General features: G+C 47.5%; 1 protein-coding gene and 1 long non-coding RNA gene across 5 annotated transcripts in view; one reads left to right on the forward strand and one right to left on the reverse strand.

Moving 5' to 3' along the window:
* Positions 1 to 22,592, forward strand: part of LOC144509334 (uncharacterized) — a 135,817-nt gene that overhangs the window by 38,117 nt on the left and 75,108 nt on the right. The window lies entirely within an intron of this gene.
* Positions 1 to 22,592, reverse strand: part of LOC144509331 (dnaJ homolog subfamily C member 5-like) — a 34,896-nt gene that overhangs the window by 10,347 nt on the left and 1,957 nt on the right. For 2 of the 4 annotated variants that reach the window (XM_078238002.1, XM_078238003.1), the window contains exons 2-3: positions 20,558 to 20,763; positions 4,267 to 4,384 (exon numbers count right to left, since the gene is read on the reverse strand). In XM_078238002.1, the coding sequence (XP_078094128.1) occupies positions 4,267 to 4,384; positions 20,558 to 20,654 (215 nt within the window). In that variant the 5' untranslated portion in view covers positions 20,655 to 20,763. Of the gene's footprint in view, positions 1 to 4,266; positions 4,385 to 11,581; positions 11,662 to 20,557; positions 20,764 to 22,592 lie in introns of those variants that run through there. The other 2 variants (XM_078238004.1, XM_078238005.1) reach the window with 2 other exon arrangements.

Below are 22,592 nucleotides of genomic sequence, written 5' to 3' on the forward strand. Positions count from 1 at the left end.
TCACACCAAGTCCGATTCGTTCATTACCCCTGTACTCACTGAACAACATTTGCTCCAAGTAGAGCAATACCTTACTTAAAAATTCACCATCTTTCTCTTCAAAACTGCACTGACTCTCTGACAAAGTATCTTACCAAGGCCCCATCCCTGTAACCCCACATATTTACTCCTAATATGTTTATCCTGCTAATCCCCCTAACCCGCACATCTTTAGACTGTGGGAGGAATCCGGAACACCCAGAGGAAACCCACACAGACATGGAGAGAACATGCAAACTCCATACAGTCACCCAAGGCTGGAATTGAACCCAAGACCCGGGTGCTGTGAGGCAACAGTACTAACCACTGTGCCACCATATCACCCTGTGACATTGAACTATTTTAAAGATGCCATGTAAATGAAAGTTGTTGTTGACATTGATTAGCGGGTGCTGATTGTTCATTTGTTAAATATGCTGCATGATGTAGTGTAGAGTCACACAGATTGTGGCAGATCCCAGGTTTGATACTCAACTCTGTGCTGACTTAGTGATTTACCAACTAATGCAATTAGGGGGACTATTAGTGTTGTCATTTAATATGATTCATCTCAGGTAAATTATTACTGTGGTGATCTTGTTCAAGTGACAATGGAGGCAGTAATGTAGCTGGAGAAAGATTATTTCCTCTGGCGGAAGAATTCTGAACAAGGAAGCACAAACTTAAAATTAGATCTGGTTCCTTGAGAGGGTGACACCAAGAAGAACTTCTTCACACAACGAACTACTCCAAAAAAAGCCGCTGAGGCTGGGAGTAATTTAAAATTTTAAAACTGAGATCAATAGATTTTGTGGTCTGAGGGAATGAAGTGAAATTGGCGGGTGATTGAAGCTTAGATCCCTTTCTCAGAGGGTCTTTAGTCCATGGCTTTTTCTCCCCCCAAGAGAAGTGGAGGCAGGGTTGTTTCATATTTTTGAGACAGAGTTCGATAGAGTCATAGAGGTTTATAGCATGGAAACAGGCCCTTCGGCCCAACTTGTCCATGCTGTCCCTTTTTTTAAACCCCTAAGCTAGTCCCAATTGCCCATGTTTGACCCATATCCCTCTGTACCCATCTTACCCATGTAACTCTCTAAACGCTTTTTAAAAGACAAAATTGTACCCGCCTCTACTATTACCTCTGGCAGCTTGTTCCAGACACTCACCACCCTCTGTGTGAAATAATTGCCCCTTTGGACCCTTTTGTATCTCTCCCCTCTCACCTTAAACCTATGCCCTCTCGTTTTAGACTCCCCTATCTTTGGGGAGTTCTTGATTCTTGATTGACAAGGGAATCAAAGGTTATAGTGTTAAACAGGAAAGTAGAGACCACAATAGATTTTATCAAATGGCCGAGAGGCCAAATAGCCTATTCCTGCTCCCAATTCACATTTTCATGTGTATGTATTTATGACACTGTCAGGATGACAAGGGAAACCCCTCTATTACGTATGAGCTGAATTGCTCATGGGTGACACTAAGAGAGTGAGGCAATAGTATCACATTTTGTTTGCAAACAGGGATGCATCCCAAACAGGGATGCATCTAAAGCACAAAATCCATTCAGAAGCTAACTGCCATCTCCCGTGAAGATAATGGGAGCTGATTATCATCTCAGCAGCAATGATATCCTGTGAGCAATGCCCCAGGCTGTTTTGTGGATTTTCCAACCTCTAAGAATATACAAAGACTGGGACAAAAGCCAACTGCAAACCTTAGTCAATGTCAACTAGTACTAGATGTGTCAGCGTGTGACACAGGAGGAAAGCTCACAGACCCCGACAAAAGTTTTGCAAGTCACTCTCTTGCCCTCTGATTGTTGAAGCAAGCCAAGTCAGCAAAGCCACAGCTGAAAAGGAAACAGGGCAGCTTCCCAGCTAAACTGCACAACACTGGAACCTCAAAACCAACTACTTTGTCAGCACTGCTGGAATCATAAATCACAACAGCTGCAACATTACATCAGCTACTCCTCACAAATATCAAAGGCTGATTTTATTTTTTCTAAACTTATTTTGGACTGAATTCTCATTTCAAATCGTTGTGAATATATATTTATGGCAGCATGGTGACAGTGGCTAGCACTGCTGCTTCACAGCTCCAGGGATCCAAGTTCAATTCCAGCCTTGGGTGACTGTCTGTGTGGAGTTTGTACATTCTCCCCATGTCTGGGTATATTTTCTCCTGCACTTCAAGGATGTGCGGGTTAGGTTGATTGGCTATGTTAAATTGCTCCTTGTTGTCAGGGGGATTAGCAGGGTAAATACATGGGGTTACGAGGATACAGCTGGATGGGATTGTTATTGGTGCAGGCTCGATGGGCCGATTAGCCTACTTATGCACTGTAGGGATTCTATGATGTATCCATGTGCTTTATCATTTTTCTCACATTCAGTCGCTAATAAACTCACTCTTTAACTCAAGAAAGCCTGATTAAATTGGCTCCTTTTAAAGTAAATATATTGGGCTGGTTAATTGGTATCCGCAAGGGAAATTATCCTTTTTAAATTAATCTGTTGAGACTAACCAAGGGAAGTTCAATAAAGGAAGGAACCCATGGACCACAATCAGTAAGGATAGGTAATGACACCTCCTCCACGCTTATCCTCAATATCGGTGCCCTGCAAGGTTGTGTCCTCAGCCCCTTACTATACTCCTTTTACACCTATGACTGTGTGGCCAAATTCCCCTCCAACTTGATTTTCAAGTTTGCTGATGACACCGGTGCAATGAGTTGGATCTCAAACAACGAGACGGAGTACAGGAAAGAGATAGAGAATCTGTGAAACGGTGCGATGACAATAATCTCTCCCTCATTATCAGTAAAATGAAGTAGCTAGTCATTGACTTCAGGAAGCGTAGTGGAGGACATATCCCTGTCTATATCAAAGATGATGAAATGGAGATGGTTGAGAACTTCAAGTTTCTAGGTGTCCAGATCACCAACAATCTGTCCTGGACCCTTCATGCGGCGCTACAGTTAAGAAAGCCCACTAACGTCTCTACTTTCTCAAAAGGCTAAGGAAATTCAACTTGTCCACGAAGACTCTCACTAATTTTTACAGCAGCACCATAGAAAGCATGCCTTCTGGATGTATCAAAGCTTGGTATGATTCCTGCTCTGACCAAGACCGCAAGAAGCTACAAAGGGTTGTGAACGTAGCCCAGTCGATCACGCAATCCAGCCTCCTATCCATTGACTCTGTCTATACTTCCCAATGCCTCGGGAAAGCAGCCAGCATAACCAAGGACCTCACGCACCCTAGATAAACTCTTTTCCACCTTCTTCCTTTGGGAAGAAGATACAAAACTCTGAAAACATGTACCAACCAACAGACTCAAGAACAGCTTCTTCCCTGCTGTCATCAGAGTTTTGAACGGTCCTATCATATATTAAGCTGATCTTTCTCTTCACCCTACCTGTAGCTGCAACATTATATTCTGCACCCTCTCCTTTTCCTTTTTCCCTATGTACTTCATGAGTGTTATGTTTTGCTTGTATAGTGCGCAAGAAACAATATTTTTCACTGTATCCCAGTACATGTGACAATAAATCAAATCAATCAACCAATCAATCAATCAGTTCATCCTTTCTCATCTGGGGAAACTCACCTGGGGACAAACAGATCAATTCTGATACTATTTAATGGCTCAGGGGTCTTAATAGCCTCCCCTGCTCCTATGTTCTGTTGAGGGAAATAATGAATATGATTTATTACAAAAATTATTTCTGGGCAAATAACAAGTATGGGTTATTAAGGGATCTCTTTAAATGTCTCATCAGAAGAGAATAGGGAATCTATGAAAAACTGTTAGGATGTTTAAGTAAAATTCCATAATCAGAACATGTTGATGTAAACAGAGACTGCTTACGTGGGTGAACAGCTAGCTCGTATGCCTCGTGACCTCTGTAACACCTCAAGCTGGCAGTACATTGCCAAGCCTGGTAACAACAGGAGATTAGGAAGACAGATCATTCTTGGAGCAACAGACACCCTGCCTCGCGGTGTCTGTTAATTGCTTAATGTGAATCTAACATAGACAGTGCTGGAATTCAAAACAATATACTGCTTACGTGATTTTTTTTACTGTATAAATATGCCATGGTTCATCGGCTGGGCAGAGTCTGCTACAGGAATCTCTCTGAATTAGTGCGCTCGCTGCATATGTTTGAAAAATAAAGTGATCACAACCTGTTCTGAGTCTCCTGTGATTAGCTCATAAGAAACCAGCGTCAACAGTTCCTACCTATATGCTTCTTCAACATCTTCTGGCGAAGATTTCTTTGGCAAATCGAGAATCCTGTAGAGACTTTCAGCAGTTACCGACATTGTTCGTTCATGTCTGTTGGCCATTGGAACTTCCTCTGTAAAGTGAAGACAATGTGAGAGGTTAACTGGTAGTTGCCAAACCCCCTTCTCTTTGATGGGCTTTAATGAAAGGGCAATGCATGGTTCACTCCTGAGGCTGAACATAATGGAGGGAGGAAATTCAGGCCATTTATAGGCTGTCAGATTTACATTAAAGCATTGGAACAGGGGGTGAGGCAGAGATGCCTAGGTCGGGTGCATCAAAGGATTTATTTACATTTGTCCTAGGTTCAACCATCTTTAGCTGCTTCATCAATGACCTGCCATCCATCATAAGGTCAGAAGTGGGGAGGTTCACTGAATATTGTACAATATTGAGCACCATTCGTGACTGCTCATAGAGTCATAGAGGTTTACAGCATGGAAACAGGCCCTTCGGCCCAAGTTGTCCATGCTGACCTTTTTTTTTAATGATTAAGCTAGTCCCAATTGTCCGCATTTGGCCCATATCCTTCGATAGACATCTTATCCATATAACTATCAAAATGCTTTTTATAAGACAAAATTGTACCTACCTCTATTACTACCTCTGGCAGCTTGTTCCAGACGCTCACCATGCTCTGTGTGAAAAAATTGCCCCTCTGAACCCTTTTGTATCTCTCCCCGCTCATCTTAAACCTATGGCCTCTAGTTTTAGACTCCCCTACCTTTGGGAAAAGATATTGACTATCTAGCTGATCTATGCCCCTCATTATTTTATAGACTTCTATAAGATCACCCCTAAGCCTCCTACTTTCCAGAGAAAATGTCCCAGTCTCACCAGCCTCTCCTCGTAACTCAAACCATCAACTCCAGGTAGCATCCAAATAAATCTTTTCTGCACTCTTTCTAATTTAATAGTATCCAGAAACTGAAGCAGTCCATGTCATCTAAGGAGCTCTAGATTGGTTTGTCCTGCCTTTCCCCTTAGTGGAAATATACCTTGACTGTGCCTACCTATCCCTCCATTGAAGGTAGCCTGTTGTTTCTGCTGCTAACCTTTGATTCCAGTTTAATCAGGCCGGACTCATTCTTACTCCACTGAAGTTGGCTTTCCCCCCAGTCAATTCTTCTTCCATACTTAGCCTAAACTTTATGATACAATGATCACTGTTCCCCAAATGTTCTTATCCTGACATTTGGTCCACTTGGCCCAACTCATTCCCAAAAAACAGTGCCTCCTTTCTCACTGGACTGGAAACATAAGATGGAGACAATTTTCCTGAACAATTTTCCAGAACTCTCACCCTTCTCTGCCCTTCCCATTCTACTATCCCAATCTCTATTTGGACAATTAAAGTCCCCCATTATAAATACTGTACTGTTCTTGCATCTCTAATTTCCTTACAAGTTTGTTCCTCTACATCCTTTCCTCTAGTTTGTGGCCTATAGGCTACACCAAGGAATACATTGCAAATTTAATTGAAGATCCCAACACCACTGTGATGTCCAGGCCGGCGATCGGGGGGTTGGGGGGTTTGATCGGCTGGGGTGAGGGGCGGGGGGAGCCTGCCTCAAGGAGTGATCAGCAACAGGTCTTGATGTCCATGGGTGGGGGTGGGGGGGGGGGGGGGGTGGGGGGGAGGGGGGCGGACCTGACAGGAGATCTCCCAGTACACTGGGAGATCGGGGCACCTGCGCAATGGCGCCCTCGAGCTCAGCAGTTGGCTTCACCGGCAAGATTAGACTCCACCCCGCTGCCTACTGACGAGAATCACATCCTGACACTTTTTTTTTGACTAAGTGCCATAAGATTGCTTTTTTTTAACTCACCCAAAAAACAAGTCTGAAACTCCCCCTTTTCCCTCACTCATTCTGCATTTACAATTCTTTTGATATATATCATATCCAAGTTAAATCTTTCAGGAAGATTTAAGCTCAGCCAGCTCCAAAGAATAAATAATGTGTTTCACAACTGTTACAGAACAAAGAACAAAGTACAGGGACAGGCCCTTCAGCCTTCCAAGCCTGTGCCCATCATGATGCCCTAACTAAACTAAAAAAAAACCTTCTGCCATAAATACTTGTAGAACATAGAACAGTACAGCGCAGAACAGGCCCTTCTGCCCACGATGTTGTGCGGAGCTTTATCTGAAACCAAGATCAAGCTATCCCACTCCCTATCATCCTGGTGTGCTCCATGTGCCTATCCAATAACCGCTTAAATGTTCCTAAAGTGTCTGACTCTACTATCACTTCAGGCAGTCCATTCCACACCCCAACCACTCTCTGAGTAAAGAACCTACCTCGGACATCCTTCCTATATCTCCCACCATGAACCCTATAGTTATGCCCCCTTGTAATAGCTCCATCCACCCGAGGAAATAGTCTTTGAACGTTCACTCTATCTATCCCCTTCATCATTTTATAAACCTCTATTAAGTCTCCCCTCAACCGCCTCCGCTCCAGAGAGAACAGCCCTAGCTCCCTCAACCTTTCCTCATAAGACCTACCCTCCAAACCAGGCAGCATCCTGGTAAATCTCGTCTGCACTCTTTCCAGCGCTTCCACATCCTTCTTATAGTGAGGTGACCAGAATTGCACACAATATTCCAAATGTGGTCTCACCAAGGTCCTGTACAGTTGCAGCATAACCCCACGGCTCTTAAACTCAAACCCCCTGTGGTGAAGCTTTCCCTGGGATTCATCCAAGAATTTTCCATCATAGTTCTTCCAGTGAGAATCCTCAGTCGTCTTGTTTTCCCTCTGCCCATCAGTGGAAATAATCTTTCCTGTACATTGACAATATGGGCTCCAGGTTTCACTCTATTCATTGGCTGCTTCTTTATCAGGGACTCTCCTACTCATCATCTTGCCGTCTTTACTCCCTTCTCTTCGTCCCATTCCCTAGTCTCCCTCTCCTCATGATCTCCTTTTCCAAAAAAAGGCAAAGCTCCATTTTCCCTCTCTTCCCCTTTCCTCATCTCCCCTCACTGCCCCATTCACCAGTCTCCCTCTGTCCCACAACCTTTTCTCCAACCCCTAACCACCCCACCCTGAATCTTTTTTTTATTCATTCAGGGAATGTGGGCATTGTTGGCTAGGCTGGCATTCATTGCCTATCCCTAATTGCCCTGGAGGAGGTGGTGGTGAGCTGCTTTCTTGAACCACTGCAGTTCCAGTGCTGTTAGGGAAGAAGTTCCAAGATTTTGACCCGGCGACAGTGAAGCAACAGTAATATATTTCCAAGTCGGGATGGTGAGTGACTTCCAGGTTGTGGTGTCCTCATGTGCCTGCTGCCCTTGTCTTTGTCCTTCATAGTCATGGTCTTGGAAGGTGCTGCCTAAGGAGCATTGGTGAGTCCAGGATCTTGTAGATGGTTACACACTGATGCCACTCTACCCCAGCGGTGCAGGGAGTGAATGTTTGTGAATGTGGTGCCAATCAAGCGGGCTACTTTGTCCTGGATGAAGTTGAGCTTCTTAAGTGTTGTGGTAGATGCACTCATCCAGGCAAGTGGAGAGTATTCCATTACACTCCTGAACTGTGCCTTGTTAACAGTGAACAGACTTTGGGGAGTCAGGAGATGAGTTACTTGTCACAAGATTCCTAATCCCTGACCTGTTTTTATAGCCACAGTATTTATATAGAACATAGAACGTAGAACATTACAGCGCAGTACAGGCCCTTCGGCCCTCGATGTTGCGTTGACCAGTGGTACCAATCTAAAGCCCCTCTAATCTACACTATTCCAATATCATCCATATGTTTATCCAATAACCACTTGAACGCTCTCAACGTTGATGAGTCCACCACTGCTGCAGGCAGGGCATTCCACGCCCTTACTACTCTCTGAGTAAAGAACCTACCTCTAACATCTGTCCTATATCTCTCACCCCTCAGTTTAAAGCTATGTCCCCTCGTGCTAGCCAACACCATCCGAGGAAAAAGGCTCTCACTATCCACGCTATCTAATCCTCTGATCATCTTGTATGCCTCTATTAAGTCACCTCTTAACCTTCTTCTCTCTAACGAAAACAACCTCAAGCCCCTCAGCCTTTCCTCATGCGATTTTCCCACCATACCAGGCAACATCCTGGTAAATCTCCTCTGCACCCTTTCCAACACTTCCACATCTTTCCTATAATACGGCGACCAGAACTGTACGCAATACTCCAAATGCGGCCGCACCAGAGTTTTGTACAGTTGCAGCATGACCTCCTGGCTCTGAAACTCAATCCCTCTACCAATAAAAGCTAACACACCGTACGCCTTCTTAACAACCCTATCAACCTGGGTGCCAACTTTCAGGGATCTATGCACGTGGACACCCAGATCCCTCTGTTCATCCACACTACCAAGTATCTTACCATTAGCCCAGTACTCTGTATTCCTGTTACTCCTTCCAAAGTGGATCACCTCACACTTTTCCGCATTGAACTCCATTTGCCACCTCTCAGCCCAGCTCTGTAGCTTATCTATGTCCCTCTGTAACCTGCCACTTCCCTCCGCACTGTCTACAACTCCACCGACTTTAGTGTCATCCGTAAATTTACTAATCCATCCTTCCACTCACTCATCCAGGTCATCAATAAAAATGACAAACAGCAGTGGCCCCAAAACAGATCCTTGCGGTACACCACTAGTAACTGAACTCCAGGATGAATATTTCCCATCAACCACCACCCTTTGTTTTCTTACAGCTAGCCAGCTGGCTGGTCCAGCTCAGTTTCTGATTAATGGTAACCCCCAGGATGTTGATAGTGGGGGATTCAGCGATGGTAATAAATGGAAGTCAGGAGAGATGTGCAATAGACAGCCTATTGTCACTTGCTTGTTGTACATTATTAAACAAACTCAAAACTACTGTCAGGTTGTTTAAAATTGTTTTGGAAAGCAAATAAAAAAAACATTTTAAAATAACTTCAAAACTATTCACAGTAATAAAAACAGAAAATGCTGGAAAATCTCAGTAGGTCTGACAGCATATGTGGAGAGCTTGGAGGCCATTGAAGCCCTTGGGTAGACATGGCAGGGCAGTGCCCATCTGTCAGTGCCAACCTGGCATCCTGGAAGAGTCAGATGGGCACTGCCAAGGGAGTTGGGTCCAATTGGGACATGAAGGTGGTCTTGAAGGGGTGGGCATGATGGAGGTTCAGGAAGGGGGATCGTGAAGAGGATCATGAAGGGGGATCATGAAGGGAGATCATAAGGGAGACCCATTGGCAGGGCCCCAATGCCTCGATGCTGCAATCTATATTTGGGAGGTGGCTGGGGAGACATGCCTTCAATGGGGTGGGGTGGGGTGGGGGTCCCAATGTCTGTGGAGGAGGGGGGGGTCTTCACTTTCATTTTGAGATCGGGGCGCTCTTTAAAAATGACGCATAATCTCTGTGAAGCCGGGCTTGCCCGCGTGCTTAGGCCCCTCCCTCTCAGAACCAGTACAAAACTTACCCCTCTCCCAAAAAATGACTAAGGGCGCGATCTTACCAGCTGTTCACGCCACGCTCCCGCTGCAACAAGGTCAGAGAATTTGGCGCCCAGCCAAATTTCTGTTCACTGCAGTGGGATGGGAAAATCCTGCCAACGTGAGCGATGATAAGATTCTGGCCTAAGTGTGGGAAAACTGTGAGCTGATTCACACCGAACATGCGGGCATCAATAACACCGGTCTGTTCATCCAAAATGACACATTTCTGGGGAAAATTCCACCCACTGTCTTGGTGATGAGACATTGTTGGGTATTTTCTGGTCCTGCGAGTGACAGGGATCATCGCAGGCAGTTCGGGTCAATTTAGAGAGCAGCAAAAAGTCAATAGATTTTTTTCAGGTGGGCCATTGTTGAACCTGGTTCTATTCTCCTGAACTGAACAGTGGAACAAAGCAGTCAGAGGCCTTGCTCCAGATTGCTCTCCAGTGACCCCTGTGGGTCTGTATGAATAGTAAGAAGTTTAACAACACCAGGTTAAAGTCCAACAGGTTTATTTGGTAGCAAAAGCCACACAAGCTTTCGGAGCTCCAAGCCCCTTCTTCAGGTGAGTGGGAATTCCCCACTTAGCTGAAGAAGGGGCTTGGAGCTCCGAAAGCTTGTGTGGCTTTTGCTACCAAATAAACCTGTTGGACTTTAACCTGGTGTTGTTAAACTTCTTACTGTGTTTACCCTAGTCCAACGCCGGCATCTCCACATCAGGTCTGTATGAATATCAGTGGTGACGTGCCTGTCAGCAACCCACATTAGCAGGGCGCCATGGGCAGGATTTTCCAGCCTCGCTCCACCCATGTCTGGAAAATCTCACCTGAGGTCAACAGATCTTTGCATGGTTCGTGTCCCGCCTGCTACGATTCCTGTGGAGGGCGGGACGGAAAAACTCCACCCCATGATGTTGAGGGGGGTTTGTGGAAGTAGAGCCACGAAAGAGACAAAAGGGGATTGGAGGGAACAACACTAATAAGTCAGCCCTTAAGCCAATGTAACATATTAGAGGAGAGGGAGAGATGGTTCATATTGCAATAGATAGAATAACAGATGAAATGTCCTTCTCAGTTGCACCATACTCAATGCATTGTCGTATCCAATCCTTACAAATTTCATTATTTACCATGATCTGCTCAATGACTGGTTAGTCCAGTTTTTGGAGTTTGGATGATCAGAAATTTCCAAATTATAAGTACTGTTATTAAAAAATCAGTTTTGACTCCAAAGAAGTGCATTTTTGCCATACGCTGCAGGTAGTTAAGGTTTGCATCCTACTCCCACATGCACCCTATCCCCTCTTACCCTTTCCTCTCCTGATTCTATCCCCACCTCTCCACATTCCCTCTCAACAGTTAACCCTCTCAGGTTCTGCTGGTCTCCCACTCACCTGCTCTCCCATTGTTCCCTTATCCCATTCTGCCTCCACACTTGCCTCCATTCTTCCCCATTACCACTCCCCTAATTTCCCAGACCCTCTCTCCTGGTCTCCCTTTCTTTCTTTCCCACTCTTCTGCTGCCCATGTGAGCTAATCCTCACCCCACTCCTCTGATTCCCCTCTCTTCCACTGCCCCTCTTCCCCTGGTCCCTTGCTCTTATTTTCCCCTTCACTGCATTCCATCATTATCCCTCCACCGCAGACTCCAAGCTGGCTCCTCATCAGTCTTTGATCTTGTAACATTTACACCAATATTCCATCAATCACAGCCGAGAACCGGACATGAGGCAGCCCTGACCCAATGTACCTGTGCACTTGGAGTCGCTAGGAGCTCTCACGCAGACAGTACTCCACTTTCTTACCTTCAGTCTTTAATCGGATTCAATGAGTGCAGACAATAACTCCACTGGCTAGATTATGACTTGGAATGAAACCTTGTACGGGGACTTCCTGAATTCTACTGTTGAAAGTCTGTCACGTACATGTAACAAGTCTTCTGATCAGTGCCAATCAGAGACAGAAACTGTGGGCAAGGTTCTCCCAAAAGTGCTGAATAGGCAAGAAATCTGGTGTAAATCACGACTGTTATTTCAGTTCAACTTCTGAACCAAATCTCCCACACTCTGTGCAATGCAGAGGTCACAATCGTGAATGTCATTAAAAGCTCGGGCTGGGGGGGGGCCTATTCACACCAGAGTTTGACAGTTCCGGGCCTCTGCACCTGCGCAGTGGCCCCGATCTGTCAGATCGCAGTTTTCTGGCCAGCTGGATCACTGGCCAGCCTAGGATCCTCGCACTGCTGCCCCCCCAGCGCCCCCACAGCCTGATCGCATCCTGCACAAGCATTCCCGGGCCATACCCGACCCACCGTCCCAGAGCACCCCGATCTCCAGCACCCGCCCCCCTGCAGTGGTGATCCCCCCACCTCGGCAGACACTCCACCTCCCGAGAGGGAGACCTCCCCACAGGAGGCAGACCCCCCCTGGCAGAACACCCCCCAGCCCGCGCCAATGGCTGGCCTCCCTCCAGCCCCGACCGATCCCAATGCAGAGTGGCAGCAGGACCCCCCACCCCCACTGATCACCCCCCCCAGGCCCCACCCAAAATTTCCCACTTGGCACCACCCACGATAGGCCCCATCCCATCCCTAGCCCCTCAGTTCCATCCCATTGCCCCCACCCTCTTGCCCCTAAGCCCCGCCCCTTGGCCCCATCGGGCATCGAGCAGTGACAAGGTGCCCTCTGGGCATGGGCACTTTGCACAGGCTGGCACTGCAAGGGTGCCCATGCCAAGGGAACACTACTCTCCACCATCTGATGACCTGGGGGGCCCCGATTGTCTCCCACTAGTTCCCCGCAAATGGGGAGCTCCTCTAAACCCCACCAGAATGAAATACTCCTGGCAGGGTGGGAGGTGCTATCGGGCCTGGAGAATTCTGTGCCAGGCCCAATAATCACATTTAAAATACATTAAAAACAGACTTAAATGACTTACCTCTCTTCCCGCCGGTTTCCAGCGCGGTCCCGACTGCGCCTGCTCTCTGGCTGTGGGAGACGCGCAGGCATCAGGAACGCATGAGCGAATCCTGTGAAATGGCCAACATGCGATTTTCCCCTCCCAACGCGCCAAAAAACATGCACATTGGGATGGGAGAATCGGACCCTGCTTTTCAGATTAGGAGGCATAAGACACATCCTTCTAATTGGTGTATAACATAAACAATACATTGTTAGATTCACTGAGAAAGTCCATTTCAACAACCACAGTGGCTCTGTTCACACACACACATCGAGGTAGGAACAATATAAAATTATTCCACTTACTAACTTACATTACAACCTTTCACCCTGGTAGCAGTGTGAACAGGAAATATGTTAAGGAAAAAGCCTTACGGATAGAGACACAAAGGAGGGCTACAATCAGAAGAGCTGGAGTTGATACAGACACAAAAAGAAAGCAGAGACAGAAAAAGGAACACCAAGAACCCTTGTGAGGAAAAGAAGCAAATCACTTTCAAGAAGAGATCATTTTTCTGTTTGGCGGAAGCTAGGGTTAGAACAGAAATTTTGAATTAGACAATTCTATGGCTAGACTTCAGTTTTGCCAGAACCAACCAGGCTGTTCAAAAAGATTTATTAAAAGTAAGATAAAAGAGACCCTTGGAAACCTGTGTCATCAAGACTGTCATGAACCTAGCTAAGGGGATTCTAAAAGAGGATGCCATTTGAGTGATGACAGTCACTGGAGGGTCTTAGGTAGACTGGGGATGTCTTTGCAGGTGACTCCAGGACCAAATCCACCGAGTGAGAAGAGTGAGAGATTCTGGGGGCCAAGTTGAGGATTCTGGGATTGCCCGTGATGCCACATTTGTGCGGGGAAGTGGTAATGAATGCTTGTAACCTCACTGATACAGGCTGGACAGTCCTGGGTGAGGCCATGGAGGGATCTGCAAATGAGGAAAAAGATTTCATAATAGATCTTCAAATGAAAATGCATTTAAACAGCAGCACCTCCGCAGGACACCAGAGAGTGCTTCATAGTCAAAGGAAAGCTTATGAAGCATTTTTATGCATGGAACAGCAGCCAATTTGCCAACGTGGTAATGTTGGGCAGTGCACTGAGAACTCCCCTGCTCTTCTTCAACGTAGTGCTACGGAATCTTTTACATGTGCCTAGTGATGCGCTATCAATTAGGCAAAAGACTACTTGTGTGCCAATACAACTGTAGGCTTTTATTCATTACAGAACCAGGAGCACATCCCAGCAGGTAACCGACCCGAACTGAACAAGGGGGAGGAAACAGCCACCTTTATACTAGGTGACAAGGGGAGGAGCCGGCAGGGGATGTGTCCAGGCATGACAAACACACAACGGTGGTCCAGGCAGTACAAAAGCGCAACTGAAGTCCACCACATTCACCCCTCCTTCAAAAAAAAACATGGGGTGAAGCGGAAACAATGTCGCAAGTTCAGACGATCTGGTGGCTTGATCCGCCGTTGCGATCGTCGTAGTGCAGGTTGCAGAGTCGTCCGAGCAGGGAGCGGTGTCAGCCCAGGCTCCAGGCACTGAGCGTCGAGAGGAGGCGCCAGGTGGTGTGAGGCAGACCCATCCGTCGTCCCGTCCAGTAGTCGGGTACTGGGTGGCGACGGCACCGGCGACTCAAGCGAGCTGTACATAGGGGTGAGGGGAGTGAGCTGTGGCCCTGGTGGTGTATGGAGAACAGAGGGAACTGGGGCTGGGGGGGTGGAGGGACGTAGTGGGCTCTGGGCGCACAATATAGGAGACTGGGACTGAAGGGGGGAGGGGCGTAGCGGTCTCTGGGCGCACAACACAAGGGACTGGGACAGTGGGGCGGAGGGACGTGGTGGCCTCAGGGGCACCTGCGGGTGCCAAGTCACGGACAGAGACTGTGTCCTCCCGCCCATCATGGTACGCTACATAAGCGTATTGAGGATTAGCATGTAGCAATTGGACCTTCTCGACCAAGGGGTCTGCCTTATGGGTCCGGACATGCTTCCGAAGCAGAACGGGCCCAGGGGACATCAGCCAAGCTGGGAGCGAGGTACCCGAGGAGGACTTTCTGGGGAAAGTGAACATCCGCTCGTGAGGGGTCGTATTGGTCGCTGTACACAAGAGTGACCTAATTGAATGTAGTGCGTCCGGGAGCACGTCTTGCCAACGGCTGACTGGAAGGCCCCTAGACTGTAGCGCTATAGGCCTGCAATCCGGGGTGAGATTATCGAATAAAGGGGGGGGGGGGTAATCTTGAGGGTCGAGAGACTGCAGGTGGTGAGCGGGGGGCGCCTAAGTAACGGCGCATTGCAGACAGAGAGCGGGGAGGAAATCTAACCCAGCAGTACAGCTGCACAGAGTCGCGGCAGCACGAGGAGCCGAAAACGCTCGTAGACTGTGCCCTGTACCGTCAGAGTCACCACACAGCACCCAAGGACCTCCACTGAGTGAGAATCCGAAGCCATGGAGATTGTCCGTCTCCAGGGCCGCACGGGAAGGGCATATCGACGCACTGTGCGAGGGTGTATAAAACTCTCTGTGCTCCCGCAGTCAAACAGGCAGTTTTCTACATGGTCGTTTACCTTCATCTCCATCATTGACTTGGAGAGTTGGTGAGGCTGAGATTGGTCCAGACGAATCGATGCAACCGTCGAACCCGGTGAGTATTCATATTCGTCCGCGTCTGATGGCGTCACGGATGAAGTTTCCTGCTCGGCGCGCCTTGATGACAGCACCCAAGATGGCGATTTCCGTGCCGCCGACTGTATCAAAGATGGCAATTCCCGCGCAGCCACTGACTGCATCAAAGATGGCGATTCGCCCGCAGCCACTGACTGCATCAAAGATGGCGGCGCCCGCGGAACACACGTGGTGCCACGAGGCCTCGCGATCGGCTTCGCCCGGCAGACTTTGACGAAATGGCCTTGCTTACCGCATCCGGAGCAGATCGCATCCTTCGCTGGGCAGCGACGCCGAGGGTGCTTGGCTCGGCCGCAGAAGTAGCATTTGGGCCCCGCTGGAACAGCCGCCACAGTGGAACCGTCGATGGAACGGGGTGCAGGGTAGGTCCCGAGATTGCGGGAGGCCACTTCTAGGGATTCAGCTATCGTGGCCGCTTGCTGGAGATCCAAGCCACCCTGTTCAAGCAGGCGCTGCCGAATGTAAGTAGACTCAACACCCGTGACGTAGGCGTCCCGGATCAGGTCCTCCATGTTCTGAGCGGCTGAAACAGCCTTACAGTCGCAAGCTCGAGCTAGAACCCACAGGGCGCGCAGAAATTGGGCGCACGATTCTCCTGGCTGCTGCCTGCGAGTAACGAAGAGATGTCTGGCGTAGACCACGTTCGGGCTCTTTCGAAACTGCCCTTTTAAGAGTTCTATAGCGTCCACGTATGTAGTAGCATCCTGGAATATACCGTAGACTGCATCACTTACCCGGGCGCGGAGCACGTGGAGCTTATCGCCGTCGGAGTCAACGACCGCAGCGGCGTCGATGAATGCTTCAAAACAGTCCAGCCAATGGTCAAATTTATCAGAGGCTCCGACCTCTTGAGGGTCCAATGTTAACTTGTCGGGTTTTAAAAGCTGCTCCATGTCGGTCAAAGGTAATGAATAAAATTGATGCGCTATCAATTAGGCAAATGACTACTTGTGTGCCAATACAACTGTAGGCTTTTATTCATTACAGAACTCGGAGCATATCCCAACAGATAACCGACCCAAACTGAACAAGGGGGAGGAAACAACCACCTTTATACTAGGTGACAAGGGGAGGAGCCGGCAGGGGATGTGTCCAGGCATGACAAACACACAACGGTGGTCCAGGCAGGACAAAGGCACAACTGAAGTCCACCACACCTAGGAAGGCAGACAGACTCTGTTTAGTGTTTCAGCTGAAAGAGAACACTTTTGACAATGCAGCAATCCCTCCGTACTTCACTGAGAGAGTCAGCAGAGATGATGTGGAGATGATGTCTGTGGAGTGAGACAAATTCACAACATTCTGACTCAGACACAGCCGTGCTAACAGTGAGTGACATGTGACACTCAGGTCTGGGGCAACGTTTATTCATTTCACTGCATCACAATTTTAGAATAAAGAAATAATGACCAGGACTCAGATTCAAGCTTAGGAATTTATTTAATCAATAAACATTTATTGTTTATATGTACTTTATTAGCGTCGAAGGTTAGTATTGACGGTTCAGCCACAAAAGCAGTACAGGTCTCTATTTATGTGAAGAACACCCCCTAGTTTATAGTGATGGTATTTCCATTGCTTCCTCCCTAAAGTTGAATGGCCATGATGAGTGCTTGGATCAGTCACCTGGTGGTTTAAAGAATAACTATACTGCTTAGAGTCATACAGAACAATAACACTCCAGGTTCAATCTTTGCATTGACCACAGTCAAAGCAGCCGTCTGTGATGTGATGCTCAGTCTCTCCGCTCTGGGCGAGGGGAAGGGAAAGGAGAACCAGCACTCCCAGTTTTAATCTCTCGCCAGCTTGGATTAGTGGCAGCACTTCCACATCTCCAAGTACTCCCAGCCTGAAAGCTATGGTTCAATCATTGATTGGAGCACCTTATCCAGGAAGGGACATGTCAGAGATACTGGGCAGAGCTTTCTGCTCCTGCCAGTGGCGGGATTTGAGGCGGGCAGGGGCACAATATTTGGTGAGATGGCAAAAGTTAATTTTCTGCCAGTAGGAAATTCGTTTGGAATTTTGATCCTCTGGCTTTGATGGCAGGTTGTTTCCCACTGACCCATGGCACTTTTGCACCCTTTGGATATCATAAATATTCATTAAAAATACAAAATGCCAGAATCACACCTCTGTCCAAATTCAAATGCCCCACTCGTGAATAATTAGAATGCTGGCCAGAACTCTACCATCTTGCCTGCTACGGAATTGGCACGGGTGAGGGTCCGACAACGGAAATCTCCAAGACTCGCCGTCGGAGTCGACGACCGCAGCGGCGTTGATGAAGGCTTCAAAACAGATCTCACCCAAGCGAGGCCATAAAATCCCACCTGGTGTGTTCCAAGACTGTGTTTAAGTGGTGTGTAGCCAGCACCCTTCACTTTAAAAAAAAATTTATTCATGGGACATGGGCGTCGCTGGCTGGCCAGCATTTATTGCCCATCCCTACTTGCCTGAGGGCAGTTGAGAGTCAACCACATTGCTGTGGCTCTGGAGTCACATGTCGGCCAGACTGGATAAGGACAGCAGATTTCCTTCCTTAAAGGTCATTAGTGAACCAGATGGGTTTTTCCGACAATTGACAATGGTTTCATGGTCATCAGTAGATTCTTAATTCCAGATATTTTATATTGAATTCAAATTCCACCATCTGCCGTGGCGGGATTCAAACCTGGGTCCCCAGATCATTCGCTGAATTTCTGGATTCATACTCTAGTGATAATACCACTAGGCCACCGCCTTCCCAGTGTCTTTGAGGAACACAGATGCTTTTCTTGCCTAACTTTCACAGTGGTACTGCAAGATTCAGTTCTTCTATGAAGCTGTATCACGACTGGTGCACAGCAGACAATACCAGCTTGGATGGAGAAAGCAGAGGCATGAATGGGGTTGGAGGTGGTGAACGAAGCCAGGGAGGGAAGGATGGAACACAGATACATGACTGAAGGGAAGGGGTGTTGACAAAGCTACAGAGGGTAGTATTGCAGACAAACCTCGGATTGAGGCCACACTGTTCGGTGTAGAATCAGAAGACAGTCCTCGTGCTTAGGGGTCATGCCAGAGGGCTCTTATGGTATGAATGCCTAGGTCCCGGTGCTGTGAGGAGAGAGGCCTCTCTGGGCACTGATGTTTGGGCATGGTGAGCAGGGTGTGGTAAATGTGCTACTCATGGGGGTGAGAAGATTTGTATTGGGAAGTAGGTGGCACAGTCATGGAAGGCATTTGCATCCAGCTAAGGGCGGCACAGTGGTTAGCACTGCTTCCTCACCACCAGTGACCCAGGTTCGATTCCCAGCTTGGGTTACTGTCTGTACGGAGTCTGCACGTTCTCTCCGCATCTGCGTGCTCCGGTTTGCTCCCACAGTCCGAAAGACATGCTGGTTAGGTGCATTGATCATGCTAAATTCTCCCTCAGTGTACCCGAACAGGCGCCGGAGTGCGGTGTTAATGTAAGCCTACTTGTGACAATAATAAATAAACTTTAAAATACTTTAAGTGGGAGTTGATAAGCCATAGATGAATATTGATTGGCTGGTATCTTTGAAAGTCAAGGTACATTTGCCCTCAAGATGGGAAGGAGTCAGGTTGACATAAGACATTCAACATCAAGAGAAAAGGAAGCAGAAGGGAGGACAGGAATAGCAACCAAAATGATGATTGATTCCATGGTTAAGGGGAAATAGGGGTGTGAGGAAGTAGGGGAATTTGGATGCAGTGAGGATGGAAGATGATAGGAGAGACTTGGTGGGTAAGAAGAACCCATCATTTTGATTAGGAGCTGGAATGGTGCAGTTGAAAACGAAGCTTGGAAAAATTGCACAGGGAGGGATCTGAGGTTGTGTGGGAGGTGTCAGCGACTGCAATTTTGTGCTGATTGAAGGGTCACCTGAATAATTATCAGCTCATGTTCTGCAGATCTTGGCTCAGCTGAGATCTGTTAAAATGTATCTAATGCCAATCGAAATGGTTTGGCACATAGCCATGCGAGAATTTCATGCGAGAATCTGTTAAGATTTGGGGAAACATTTAGGGGAGGCAGTGGCGTAGTCACTGGACTTGTTAAACAGTGACCCAGGATTAATGCTGGGGACCTGGATTCGAATCCCACCAGGGCAGATGATGAAATTTGAATTCAGTAAAAAAAACAATCTGGAATTAGAAGTTTAATGATGACCATGCAACCACTGTCGATTGTTGTAAAAATCCATCTGGTTCATTAATGTCCTTTAGGGAGGGAAATCTGCCATCCTTACCCAGTCTGGCCTACTTGTGACTCCAGACCCACATGATGTGGCTGACTCTCAACTGTCCTCTGAAATGGCTGAGTGAGACATTCAGTTCATGGGCAATTGGGGATGGACAATAAATGCTGCCAGCCAGTGATGCCCACATCCCATGAAGAAATTTTTAAAAAGATTTGGTCTGATTGCCCAACTCTCTGTAATAGAAGTATGTGGAGAGGGAAGGGAGTGCAGGCAATTAAGGGGTCACGGCTTATACATGACCCCAAACAGCAAGGAAGATTCCATTCTGCCAGATGGGGTAGGGATTACTCCCCCTGACCTGTGCTAGGCCATTTCTTTTAATGGAGCTTCCCACAAGGCAGAGAGAACTTGGAACAGCTGGACACTCTTAGACAATCCTGGGCGGATTGCCCCTATAGTATCCAGCTGACACTCCTCCCTCTGGGTACCCGAGGGTCCCTCCCTGACTCCTTGAGGAGTAGGAGCACATGGAGGGAGGTCGAGGTGCCCCCTCTCACCAAGCCACAGCTAGAACGCACTCATGACTAGAATGATGGTGTGCAGGTCCAAGCTCAGATCCAGCAGAAACTGCCAGACCTGGGACTCCATGGCGGCTGCCATCGTTCGATTGGCGACCTCGATGCGTTTGCATGCCAGAGCCACAACATCAGATAGAACATCAGACAGACTCATCAGCTTTCGTTCTTATCTGCTGACAGCCACTGATGACTCCGCCTGATCTTCCCCAGCCTCACTCTGCATCTCCAACTTAGCTCTTAAGGCCAATTTCAGAGTTCTCAATGGAGGCCCCATCTTCAGCAGTCCTCTAAGTGCCAGACACCTTGACTCTCACTGCCTCCACCTGCTGTGGACTCATACCTGTGAGGTGTTCACGAATGAGTGACCCCTTGAGCCGATAGAATTGGGACCCACCGAGGTGTGTGGATCTGTGCTGATGGAAGGTGTAGGTGAACATAATGATGAGTCTTCTTCAGTTACCTCCTCCAGATCTTCATCAGAGGTGTTCTGGGGGCTGGAGCTGACGTGTTGGCTGATGTGCTGCCTCCATCTTTTCTTGCTGACGGCTAAAATAGAGAAAAGAGATAATTAGTTATTGGCTAGACAGGCACCTACATTATAAATCATTCAGTCATTGCCCATGTATGGTCAATATCCACTGCATGGACACTCACTGGCTTGTTGGGAGAGGCCGTACTCAACTTCTACACAGGAATAGTTGCTATCCTCACCAGCGATCTCTGCTGCCTGTTCCTCAGAGAGGATGGGTGCCCTCAACTTTGGCATCCCCCCTCCAGTCTGGGATCTCTGTCTTAAAAGGGAGGCCTCTTATTTTAAAAATATACCCCTTAGTTTTAGCCCAGTTTGAGACCAGTGAACCTTCTCTGAACTGCTTCTAAAGCAATTATAATTTTTTGAAATAAGCGGACCAAAACTGCATGCAGTACCCCAGATGTGCTCTCCCCAAATCCTGTACAGCTGTAGTAAAACCTCCCTCCTTTTATATTCCATTCCTCTTGCAATAAACTCCAACATTCCATTTGTTTTTCAATCTCTCTGCATATTTTCTCTATGGGCAGGATTTTACGACCTGGCTCGGGCAAGGCTCGTAAAATGCCACCCGAGGGCAACGCCTGCTCCGATTCCAGGGCGGGTGAGGCGGTAAAATTCCGGCCTATGTGACTCATGTACTAGGGCACCCAGATCCCTCTGTACCACTGAGTTCTGCAATCTCTCTCCACTTAAATAGTATACTGCTTTTCTATTCTTTCAACCTTCGTGAACAAGTTCACATTTATCCAGGTTAAATTCCATCTGCCAAATTTTTACCCACTCACCTTTGCAGACTTTCTACCGCCTCTTGATAATTTACTTTCCCACCTATTTTGGTGTCATCGGTAAATTTAGCTACTGTACATTCAGCCCCTTCATCCAAGGTGCAAAACATTGAGAACCCAGCACTGATCCCAGTGGCACCCCATTGGTTACAACTTGCCAATATGAAAAATATCCATTCTCAGCTTCTTTATAGCCAACCATTTATCCATGTTAATAGATTACCCCCTACATCATCTGCTTTTCATAGGATCCATGGAATCCCTTGCGTGCAAAAGGAGGCTATTTGACCCATCAAGTCTTCACCAACTCTCTGAAAGAATGTTTACCCAGGCCTACTCCTCCCCCTCCACCCCACCCCCCTCCCCACCAACCCCCACCTGCGTCCCCCCACCCCATCTCCATAAACCCATGCATTTAGCATGGCCAATCCAGCTAACCTGCACATCTTTGGACAGTGGGAGGAAATCGGAGCAAAACCACGCAGACACGGGGAAACGTGCAAACTCCACACAGACAGTGACCCAAGGCTAGAATCAAACCCAGCGCTGTGAGGCAGCAGTGCTAACCACTGTGCCACCATACTGCCCATACTAAGTTTAGCTTATTTCATATGAGCTATTTCAGATGGGATATAAGGAACTCCATTCAATGTAACTGGTATTGATGAGATTAGCTGTTGCCACAGAAGTGAGGGAAGAATGCAGGAATAATTCTAAGGGACCTAATTCTCTGTAAGTTATACCAAAACTCGATGCTTTTGTATGTCTCTTCCAAATTGTTGACAGTGACCTGTAGCTGCCATTCATAAGCATAATGATCCCATAAGTCAGCCACTCAGCTTAGGTCTTAACACATTTATCATACAGAGCCAACATCACACTGACCCTAGGCCTGGGGTCATATGCCTTCTTAGGGTGATACTGTACCCAGTCCTCTATTAATCCTGCATATACCAGAATCTTATATTGCACCCATGACAGTCGAGGATAACTTCATATCAACAGGATGGAGACCTGAAACTGCTGCCAGATATCATGGTACCTCAACCTTGTCTGTA

Source organism: Mustelus asterias, chromosome 21 (genome assembly GCF_964213995.1).
Source record: "Mustelus asterias chromosome 21, sMusAst1.hap1.1, whole genome shotgun sequence".
In the NCBI taxonomy this organism is placed as follows: domain Eukaryota; kingdom Metazoa; phylum Chordata; class Chondrichthyes; order Carcharhiniformes; family Triakidae; genus Mustelus; species Mustelus asterias.